Below are 11,644 nucleotides of genomic sequence, written 5' to 3'. Positions count from 1 at the left end.
CTCTAGCTGCTCTTCTGCCTGCACCTCTGCCTGCACACCTACCTGTACTTCTGCCTGCACATCTGCCTGCAAATCCACCTGCACCTCTGCACATCTGCCTGCCCCTCTGCCCATCTCCCTGCCCCTCTGCCCGCATATCTATCCCCACCTCTGCCCTCCGCAAGGTCTGGGGACACGTGTCGTCCCCAGGGAGCACAGGGAGCACAGGGAGCACAGGGAGCCTGCCGGTCCGGCTGCTTTCCCGGGAATGCCCCCCGGGGACCCCCCAAATTCCGCTCGGGGCGCCCCCGCTGCAGTTCCGCGCTCCGCCACCGGGGGCGCTGCCGCGCGGGGCCCGCCGGCTGATGCAATCCCGGAGGGGCGTGGCCACGGGGGGGAGAGGGCGGGCTCGCAACGACACCGCCCAATGGGCGTCGGCGGCGCGAGGTGGGCGTGGCGGAGGCAGGCCCCGCCCGGCCCCGCCCCTCCCCGGTGAGCGGAAAGCGCCGAGGCGGCGGCGCCGCCATTTTCTGCCCGGAGCCGCATCAGGATGGAGCCCAGACCCGACCCGGAGCCGCCCGCCGCCCGCCGAGCCCTCAGACCCGCCGCGCCACCACGGAGCGCCGCCTCGCACACCCCTCCGCACCGCTGGCAGCGCTGAACGACCCCATGGAGCACAGCGGACGCGAACGCGCCGGCTGGGCCCGGCTGGGCCTGGCCGCGGCCTGGCCGAAGCTGGCGGGGCCCAGCGCGGCTCCCGCCGGCGGCTCGTCCCAGGCGAGCCCGCCCTTCTCGTGGCTGCGGGTGCTGTCGCAGCTCCTGTCGCCGCTGCCCGCGCTGCTGCAGCGGCTGTTGCCCGGCCCCGCGCTCAGCACCGCGCTCTGCCCCGCCAAGGCGCCGCCGCCGCTCGTGCTGCTGCCCCAGGCGGAGCCCGCGCCGGGCTGGGCCGAGGAGCCCCCGGAGAAGCGGGCGGAGGGCGGCGCGGAGCCCCCGGCGGGGCTGTGGGGGGCCGGGCTGGTGCGGAGCGCCCTCGCCGTGGACTGGTACGTGCTGGGCATGGAGCAGAGCAAGAGCCACCTGCCGCAGCCGCTGCGGGCCGAGGCCGTGCCCGAGGTCGAGTTCCTCCGCAGCAAGCGCCTGGCGTTCCTCCAGCGCTGGCACCTGCCCGTGCCCGACCCCGACCACGGCTACCACAGCCTGGAGGAGGAGCAGCAGCACAGGGACGTTCGCCGGGAAGCTGCGGGGCGCGGGGACCAGCGGGGCGGTGCCGGGCAGCTGGAGCAGCCCGAGGATCCAGGGAGACAGCCCGTGGAGCAGGAGGGGGTCCGGGATGCGGAGGAGGAGGAGGAGGAGGAAGCGTTGCCTGAAGGGGATGGTGAGGACTCGGACACAGAGCAAAACCTCCCGGTTTCGACCAGACCTGCGTGTGCGAATAAATTAATCGATTATATCATCGGGGGAGTTTTCAGCGGGGAGGAGAGTGAGGGTGAGGAGGACTGGGATGATGATGGTGATGATGATGACGATGACGGGTTCGACAGCGAAGAGCTTCCCTCGGACTCAGAGGCCGGCAGCCAGGACGGGGAGAGGCTTCACCTCTGGAATTCCTTCTATAGTTTGGATCCCTACGACCCTCAGAACTTCACAGCCACCATTCAGACATCTTCCAGCGATCCGGGAAGGGAGATGTCGGATGTGGAAGAGGAGGAGGAAGAAGAAGAAGATTCGTGGGCAGAATCCTCCTCAGGCTCTGCTCATAGTTCTGAAGAGGAGGACGAGTGGGACTGTGGCAGCGTGGATGAGGCAGAAAGCTTGAAACTTTGGAACTCGTTCTGTACCTCGGACGATCCATATAACCCTCTAAATTTCACGGCAGCCTTTCAGACCGCAGAGAAAAAAGGGACGCCGAGTTCGGTCCCTGCCGAGCACTTCACTGTGTGCCGGGTACAGCTGGAGAGACGCAGCTGTGGGCTCGCTGACTTGGGGCACCGTGGGATTCTGTCCGGCGAGAAAGCTGCGAATTCCAAGCGGAAAAAGGTATATTCTTGTTTTACATTCGTGTGTTTCGGGGCTGCAAAAAAAAAACACTCACAACAAACCCACATTGCTCCGAGCAGTACGGAGTGGGTGAGGTCATTCCAGCATTCCAGATCTGCCTCCATGAGCTTACGTGCTAATTATTTCCCTGGAATTTTGTGCCTCATCCTCGACACGTGATGGGAAATTTTGTCAAAAGTTTCTTTTGTAGACTTGAAGCTAAATTTTCCTTTTAAGATGCGGTTTCTCTTCTCAGTCTGGGGTGTAACGTGGTGTCGTCATCAGAGAAACTCCAGCGCTGTGGCGTCCGATTTTCCCCGAGAAACTCCAGAGCTGTGATGTGCTTTCCTGGAAAGCACCAGTTTCTGTGGGGAGGAATTTGGTTTTAAACATTTAGGGATTTTTTTTTGTAACCCGAGCAGGCTTCTTAACGTGTTCTGGAGTAGGAAGAACTCGTTTAGCACGTGTGGGGTGTGTCACACGTGTGTTGGGTGTGTCACACATGTGTTGAGTGTTAATGTATGTTGACAGCTGGCATATGGTTAAAACATGCTTCAGTTGACCACTGAAGTTTCCATACAAACTGTGGTAATATTCTCCTTTCTATTTGAGAGAGTATTCTATGTTATAGTTCAGCAGTTGTTTATAAAAGGGATGTATTCAGGAACTGGACTTTTGAGACCAAACTGGAAATATAACGTGTTTTTTGAAGAATTTGGGTGTTAAAAACCCTGTAATACGTGTATCAGGATGCAGGTAAATAGCAATTCATCCTCTCCCCGGTTTTGTGGTGCTGCAAATGTCCAGGGTGGTTTTTCAGGTGTGATGTCTGAGTGTTGATACCTCAAACATTCATATGAGTAAATGGCTCGTGGTGTAACAAGTCATCAAAATAGAAAACCTGTATAATTCCTGTTTTAGTGCTTTCACATCAGAGACCTTTGGTTTCTCCCTTAATTTAGGTTAAGAACACGGGGAGGGAGCAGTGCTGGGCCCTGCCCAGGGGTGTCCCAGGGGTGCAGAAGCAGCAGGAATTCTTGGCTCTGCAATGCCAGGCCATGGTGAAAGAAGGATGATGTGGCTGCAATATCCCACCTGACGTCACAGCCCTGGTTGTGCCCCAGGGTGGCTCAGACTGATGTAAAAACGCTGTAAGGTGGGAAGGCTGATGTAACAGCTCCTAAAGCAGGTGCTTAATTAGGGCCAGGAAAACCGAGGGAATGCTGAGGTGTTCCCAGGAATTCTCCAGGTCATTCCTCCAGCTCGAGGCTGTTCCTGTCTGGCACTGTGCAGGATTGATGTCTGGAAACCATAAAGGGTTTGTTTCCCCCACGAGGGAGCAGGACATGGACACGCTGTGAGGGCACGTGGATCCAATGGCCCTGCTCCCACAGAAATTTGGGATCACTGCACCAGGATTAGATGGTTTCTGGAGGTTGTTTGGTGTCCAAGGCCAGGTTGGACAGGGCTTGGAGCAACCTGGGATAGTGGAAGGTGTCCCTGCCCAGGACAGGGGGTGGAACTGGGTGAGCTTTATGGTCCCTCCCAAGCCAAACCAGTCTGGGATTCCATAGCTGGTGTCTCTGTTTTCTGGGAAGGCTGGAAGAGGGCTGTGCCACAGACAGCAATCCCCACACTCCTCATTGTGTCATCATGGGCTGGGGGTGAAATCAGGGCTCTGTGTTAATAAATCCCAGGAATGGAGGTTTTTTGTGCCTCTCCAAGTGTTTTGCTGATTCCAGGAGTTGTCTGTGGTGACAGTGTGTGCTTGTCCTCGGGAACCAGCCCTGGTGTGAGAGGTGCTGACAGCTGGTTTATCCTTCAGTTGTCCACCTTTTCATAATGCAGAGCAGCACAAAGTTCAGCAGGAGCCTGACACAGGCTGGGTTTACTCAGAGGGATTTAAATCCTTATTACAGCCATAGTTTAAACACTGCCAAGCATAGAGCCTGAGTCTGTAAGTCCCTTTATTTTCTTAAAATAGCTGAGTGCCTCTTAAAAATAGCCAAGAGTGAAAGTTTTCCTGGGTCTTTTAAGGTGCCTTTTGAGCTAATTTCCCTGTGTGAACTAACCCCCTGGAACTGCAGAGCAGCTGGAAGCAGGGGGTTGTTGCAGTCACAGGGGGATGAGTGTTGCTTCCTTATCTGTGGTGACTCACAGGACTCTTTACTCCACACAACAATGGTTGTGCCTTTTTTTAACGTTCTTGTGTAATCTCCAGCAATCCAGACTGTTGGCTGGAGCACGTTCACAGCCCTGGAGTGACCTGTGTGAGGTGACAGCTCCCGTGTCACGAGGGTGTCACCGCACAGGGGACATCAGGTGACGTGTCCTCGGCTCTGAGGGGCCTCTTGGGCAGCAGTTGAGTAACTCTGTAGTAGCTGAGCACTGTTTTGGTCAAGGCAAGACAGCAACTGGTTGATTTTAAAGCTGAGAGGTTGATTTTAAAGCTGAGATGGGGCAGAGACCTGGCAGGAACAGGGAATCATGGCCTGGTTTGGGTGGGAAGGGACCTTAAAGATCACCCAGTGCCACCCCCTGCCATGGGCAGGGACACCTTCCACCAGCCCAGGTTGCTCCAAGCCCCATCCAGCCTGGCCTTGGACACTTCCAGGGATGGGGCAGCCACAGCTTCTCTGGGAAATCCATTCTAGCCCCTCATCCCCCTTACAGGAAAGAATTCCTTCCCAGTATCCCACTAAACCTACTCTCTGAACAGGTTTCTGAGGCTTTCTGCTATTCAAAGTGTTTAATAACTTCTGGTTTAAAAAAAAAACAAACAATCTACGTAAAAATGTGAAGTTCCTTTTGCACGAGTGGTGAACTCTTTACTAAATAACTTGCTTTTTCCAGGTCACCTTCCTTGAAAAAGTGACTGAGTATTACATAAGCAGCGAGGAGGATCGGAAAGGACCCTGGGAGGAGATGGCACGAGATGGATGCAGGTTCCAGAAACGGATCCAGGAGACAGAGGAAGCCATAGGATACTGCTTCACCACAGAGCATAGACAGAGAGTATTCCACAGACTCCAGGAAAGCTCTTCCCAGAGGGTTGATCCCTTCTAGCACCTTACCCCACCTTAGCTGTGTGACCCTAAAACACCCATGAACACCTACACAAGAAGTGGCAGCTGCATGTGCTATTCTGGAATGGGGAGAGAAGTGGGATTGGAATTGTCCCAGTTTTTGTGTATTCAGCCTGCAAATATCCCTGAGTGTCCCATTTTGATATCCAGGCGAAATCCTGGAGGGTGAGGGTGGTCCAGTCTCATTCCTTTTGATTAACACTTGACACCCAGACTGCTTTAGGTGAAATGCATTCCAAAAAAAAAAAAAGCCTTGTCTGCCGTCTGTTGGGAAGTGGTGACTGTTTAGTTGGATTTTTGCACTTTGAAAAAAAGCAAAACCTATTTTGAAGGAGATATTTATGGGGCTCAGCCCCTGGTATTGCAGTTTTGATTTAAAGTTTCCCGAGAGTCGTGGTGTTTTCTCGTTGTTCTCCACCTTGTACAAAAGTCTCACATGTTGTTCTCTAATAACTTTGACTTAACTGTGTGAATCCCTCCTTCTAGATCCCAGTTTTGCATGGAATCCAGTGTTTTGAGTGTTTATGTAGCATTTTGATGTCAATGTTTCAGTCAGGCACACTGGGGGAGCTCTGGTGCATCACAAACCCTTTGGTTTGACTTATTTAAATAATACCTTGAGCCAGGACTATTCCAGAGGGTTCTGGCTGCTTGTGCACCACATTTCTTGCCTTTTAAGGCAGGAAAGTTTCTCATCCCAATCAATAATTAAAGCTTCAAGGCACACGTGGAGGCTGTGGGTGATGTTTGAATTTAGGGAGCCACGCAAGGGAACTAGTCCCTAATTATTTATTTAATCTAAGAATAACTTTGCTATAATTCTGCTTTAAAATAGAGATTGTGGTGGATTCTTGTATCCAGCCTGCTTGTTCTGGTACTTTTAAGGAGAATTATCTCTGATTTAAGAAAATCTGAAGGCAGCAAATCACCGTGTTCTTTACCAAAAGCCAGTATTAACACTCTGTGTGTCTGCACTGGGTCACCTGGGACAAACAGCATTCCACCTGTGGAAAGCTGAGCTCCTTGGTGGAAGGACAGCACTCCTGATTTATATTCCTAACTTCAAATATTGAATTAGCTCAGTTAAGATAAAGAGCAGCACTGTTGGAGGGGGGTGTTTGGACCTGTTGGCCAAGCAGGTGTGAGGTCACCCAGAGCCCCAAACTGGAAGAATTCCTGTCTGTTTGCACCAAGTTGGGTGAAAAAAACAAATGATTTGCTGCTTGGTTTGTTCAGCTGAGCAGAATCATCTCCCTTTTGTAGGGGAGAAACCTTAAAAGTACTTTAAATTTGTGATGAATCGTTTGTTTTTAATTTGCAAGAAAAATCACAGCTCCCTGGAGGGAAAAGCTTCTTCCCAGGGCTTTACTTTCTGCTTTGCTGTGGGGTCATTTTGGCCAGGTCTTAATTCTGACTCAAAAATTTCCGAGTTTTTGGCTTCATGCTTTGATCTCCTTGCACTCGTGAGGTTTTTAAAAATTGATTTGCTGTGTTTGCACTTAGAAAATTCAGAGGATTCGCTGAATTACAGCAGAGTTGTGTAAACTTCAAATCCAGCCAAAAATTCCTGCAGCATTTCAGAGGGGCTGCATGAAGGCAATGCAGCAACGTTGTTTTCTGTCCCCTCCCCCCAAAAAATTGGATTCTCTTTTCCTACAAAAAAATTCCAGCTGTGAAATTGTAAATTCTGATCAGGCCCTCAAATCCTGGGAAATCATCTCGGAATTTCTGGGAGCCCATTTTGCTGTCTCATGTTGGATCTGCTTTTCAGCTTAGGGAAAAGGGGTGATAAACGTGGAATTAGAAGGGATTTGTTGATTTATGGTCAGTGTGATCGGTACAAACCTGCTGCTCCTGGCAAGTCACACTACAACTGTTTTTCCATGAATTTCCCAGTGTCTTTGATCTTGGAGAACTTGGTGCTTCAGTTTTTCGTGGACAGCTCGTTTTTATTGGTGCTTTGTGAGGAGCTTTGGAGTGGTGGGAATGAACACCTGCAAAAAGCCTTGGAAAAACCTGTCCCTGGGAACAAACAGAATTGATAAATTATGTGTAAATTAGATCAACAACTGCTGCTCCCAAAGTGCTTAAACACTGGAAAAATGGCTTTTACCCATCCTGAAGTGTGTCCAGCACTCCCACTGCTGCTTCCCACCTGCTCGGGTGAGCTTTTCCACTGCTCCAACCTCACGTTTTCCAAGGGTCCAGTGTAAGGTGAGAGGGAATTAACACTAAATTCATCACCATAAACATCTTTTAGAACTCGGTGTCACCCTTTCTTCCCTAGAAAATTCCTTAAACTGGTCGTTCAGGCCGTGTCCATGTGTCAGTGCTTGGGGTGAGACAGTAAAAATAACACTTGTAGGACTTTAAATCAAAACTGTGATGAGCAGATTTTATTTTTGTATAATTTAGAGAAAACTTAGAAAACCTTCAGCATTGGCTTTATACAGATTTTACTTGATTTGTGTCGAGTTTGTTGGGTTTTTATATCTAAAGTTCTATTTCTGTACATAATAAACTATTCAGAACTAATCTGTAAATTGTAATAAAGATATTTGCAAGATAATTGGGTTGCTTTGGAAAGACTCATGGGGTGGCTGGAAAAAGCAGGGATGGATTGATTGTTGTGGAAAGGTGTGTCTGTCACTCCATGTTTTTTACAGGGAATGCCTTCATTTTGGCTCCTGAGGGTGAAGCCAGAATTCCTGGCAGGAAGGAGGAGGCTGGAGGTGCTGCATGGACCAAGGTGGGCTCTGTACCCCAGAACTGGAGGTGCCTGGGGGCACAAATTGGCTTTTCCAGGGCTTCCCAGGGGATGGGGGGGTGTCAGGATTGTGATCCCTCTGGAACAGGGATCAGTGTCCCCAGGAGCAGTGTGGTCCTGCCCTTGGAATTGGGAATGAGTTCAAAGGCCACGTGTGGTCACACCTCCAGGGTGAGTTTTGGGGTGGGATTTTAAGGTTTTGGTTATTCAGTTTATTCCCTAAAGCTCAGTGTGGAACTGATTTGCTCCCGTTTTCCAGCCCAATCCACGTGTTCCTCCGGGGTTCCACCTTGTCTGGGCATCCCTAAAACACCCCAGTGAGGGATTGGTTTCTCTGAGAGCATCAGGGTGGAAAACTTGTGGAATAGACAAGGGAAAAGCTGGATCTTCCTGCAGTATTGAGCAAAGGTGGATGTGAGGAACATCCCAGCTCCAGGGGGGGATTTGGTGTTTTAAGTCCTGGTCACCTGCTGGGTCTAAAACCTGCCCTCAAAGGAGCCTTGGGGTTCCTGCACTCCCTGGAAAAGCTTGGAGAGACCCCTGTGGGTGTGCAGGGAGAGCTCCCTGGGCTGGCAGCATGTCCAGATGCCTTCTGGAACACGGGAATCCTGCTGGGGCTCCTTCCTCCCCTCAGCAGTTGGAGTTCAGCCGATCTATCCGTGCTGGAGGAGGATTGTTCCCACTCTGCTGCTCCTCCTTCTCCACAGGGCACAGGGACTCGGGAGTTCTGCACGTTGGTGCTTCTGGGGAGCTGCTTTGGCCCCCCAGGAACCGGGTTCTTCAGGAGCAGAGACTCTGGGTGGCTCCAGGAGGGATTCCAGGGAGAGCCCAGCATTCCAGCTGCGCGGCCTCGGCCTCACGGGCTCCAACTGGGATTTAATGCCAGGTTTATTCCAGTGTTCAGGGAGGGATAAAGCTGTGCATAACCTGTGCATTAGTCTGGAGGGTATAAAGTGTCAGAGCCATGAGGAGCATCCACGTGCCCCCTGGGGAATGCTGGGATAAACCCCTGGCTTTATCCCCTTTATCTGCCCCTTGGATGGGCGTTGCTTTCCGTACCTGTCAGATTTTTGGGATGGCACGTTGGCATTTTTCTTAAGCAGGAACTGTCTTCCCCACCCCTCCAGCTTCTCTGGGGAATCCATTCCGGCCCCTCCCCCCCTCACAGGGAGGAATTTCTTCCTAATATCCCATCTAAACCTGCTTTCTTTAATCCAACGAAATCCCTGGCTGCGGGAATGTGCTGTGTGGAGCATCTGGCTCCGGCAGGATGGGCTCGGAATGTCCCAGCAGCTGTGCCAAAGGAGGTTTTTCTCGGCACAATTCACTGATTCCAAGACAAACCTGGCTTGCAATTGCCCACCAGGTAGTACAGGGAAGCTGCTGGGGATAAATTCCTGCTGGATGCAGTTGGAGTTGTACCTTTAGCCAAGCCTAAACACCTGTGCAGGGAAGGCACCTGCCACTGGTGCTCCAGAGCCAAGAAAGGTCCTGCTTGGAAAACAGGGTTCTGATGCTGGATGGGTCTGTGGGATTTGGGTGGTGGAAGCAGCGTGTTTAACTGCTCTGGAGAGCCCAGTGTGAGCTGCTCTGTGGCCTGTGGGAAGCACCAGCCTGCTTCCTTCCCCATCCCTGCTTCCTTCCTCATCCCTGCTTCCTTCCCCATCCCTGCTTCCTTCTCCATCCCTGCTTCCTTCTCCATCCCTGCTTCCTTCCCCATCCCTGCTTCCTTCCTCATCCCTGCTTCCTTCCTCATCCCTGCTTCCTTCCCCATCCCTGCTTCCTTCCTCATCCCTGCTTCCTTCCTCATCCCTGCTTCCTTCCTCATCCCTGCTTCCTTCCTCATCCCTGCTTCCTTCCTCATCCCTGCTTCCTTCCTCATCCCTGCTTCCTTCCTCATCCCTGCTTCCTTCCTCATCCCTGCTTCCTTCCTCATCCCTGCTTTCCTCCTCATCCCTGCTTTCCTCCTCATCCCAGCTTCCTTCCCCATCCCAAGAGAAAAGGCACCTCATCAGGAATGGAAAACTGGTGCCAACCATCCCCTTTCTGCATGCAAAGCACAGCCCTTGGAGCCAGCAGCCAGGACACTGGGATACTGGGATACAGGCCCAGGTCTCTGGGAAGAGAAAGGCCTTTGTGCTGGGAAGAAACAAAGACCCAGCGGGACATTTGGATTCAGCACCTCTCCCCGTTCCTTGTCACGCTCCCCACGTCTGGGTCCGGGCTGTTCCGTGTTCCTGAGGTAATTTAGGCCAGGTCTGAGGTGAAACAAGGTTCTGGCAGAGGGGGAAGGAGGGGCAGGTTAAAAAGACTCCGGCTCCGGAGCGGGAGGGATGTTTTGCTGGCATCTCTCCACGCCGGATTCCGGGAGCTATGGAAACCAGGCTTTGGAGTGCCGGGCTGGATGTGGGAGCGCTGGGTTGCTGTGCCTGCTGGTAAACGTGTTACTGGGGTTACTGGTGATAAGAGGCTGTTAAACATCTGCTCCCAGTCCGGGTGTCTGGGCTCTGGTGTTCCAGCCGGGAAGGAGCAGCCCCGGCAGTGGCGCTCCCTGGCACCATCCAGCAGATTATGAGCAGGGAGTGCTTGTGCTGAGCAGCTCTTCCACCGGGTCACCCCTGGGCTCTGGGAAAGCCAAGAGGGAGCAGAGATCCCGGGACTGTGGGGCACTGTGGGGGGGTGGCCGCTGTGTCCCCAGGTGGGTGCCCGGCTGGGACCTCAGAGCGGGTGGATGGGATGAGTGTGGAGGGAGGAGAGGACAGTGGGAAGTTACAGGGTCAGGCCGTGGTCTGGTGAGGGTGGCAAGGCCCTGGCACAGAGTGCCCAGAAAAGCCGGCTGCCCCATCCCTGGAAGTGTCCAATGCCAGGCTGGAGCAACCCGGGCCAGTGGAAGGTGTCCCTGCCCATGGAATGAGGTGGCACTGGGAGATCTTTAATGTCCCTCCCAAACCATTCCATGATTCTGTGGTGGGGAGGGGGACAACGCACATCTCAGGGAGCATCAGTTGGGCTCGGCTGAGGCACCTGCCTCCCTCCACGCCCCCATCCTGCAGCTGCATTCCCGGTGTTGTTCCTGGGACGTTTTTGTCCAGGAGATGGTGCCAGAACTGTGCGGCAGAGGGGACGCGCAGCCAGCGACGCTGGCAGGGCCACCACCCCGCTGAGGGTGTCCCTGGCTGCCCCCCCCGTCCCTCCCACCCTCCCAGGTGCTCCTCCGCCTTGCCCTGGATGAGCTCTGGGATGGGCAAACCCAAGGCGAGAGCAACAACCCTCCCTTTGTGCGCGGGAGCGCCCGGTTTGGTGACATTCCTGCTGCGTGACCCGCGGGGATCCGGCAGGAAACCTCCCCGGCCGGGTGTGCTGCCCTGGCAGGGAGGTCACCGGGTGTCCTCCCTGCCCGCAGCCGGTCACAGCCGTGCCCCGTCACCCTGCACGGCCCTTTTGCCGCGTGTTTCCCTCCCTTTTTCCGCGTGTTTCGCTCCCTCCGCCCTTTGTTCTCCACGTGGTCCCACCGCGGCCCCGAGCAAAGGCTCGGCGCTGTGGGGATGGAGGAGGAGGAGGAGGAGGAGGTGGCTGCTCCTGGAACTTTGGGAGCAAAATCCTGCCCAAACCAGCGTCTGTGTCCCAGGCCAGGTTGGACGGGGCTTGGAGCAACCCGGTCCACTGGAAGGTGTCCCTGCCCATGGCAGGGGGTGGAATGAGATGAGCTTTAGGGTCTCTTCCCCGTTCTGGGATTCCCCCATATCCCTGCTAAAGGAAGGACACGGCGCACATG

General features: G+C 53.7%; 1 protein-coding gene across 1 annotated transcript; it reads left to right on the top strand.

The window, feature by feature from the left end:
• The first annotated feature begins 345 nt into the window (after positions 1-345).
• Positions 346-7,671, top strand: PPP1R15B (protein phosphatase 1 regulatory subunit 15B). Its single transcript, XM_051808870.1, has 2 exons — positions 346-2,016; positions 4,870-7,671. The coding sequence occupies exons 1-2, from the start codon at positions 649-651 to the stop codon at positions 5,080-5,082; spliced, it is 1,581 nt and encodes a 526-aa protein (XP_051664830.1). The 5' UTR covers positions 346-648; the 3' UTR covers positions 5,083-7,671.
• The last annotated feature ends 3,973 nt before the right edge of the window (positions 7,672-11,644 follow it).

The sequence above is a fragment of the Manacus candei genome, unplaced genomic scaffold (assembly GCF_025592945.1).
Source record: "Manacus candei isolate 608988 ecotype Guabito, Panama unplaced genomic scaffold, ASM2559294v1 h1tg000073l, whole genome shotgun sequence".
NCBI lineage: Eukaryota > Metazoa > Chordata > Aves > Passeriformes > Pipridae > Manacus > Manacus candei.
This window is presented reverse-complemented; position numbering and strand designations above follow the sequence as displayed.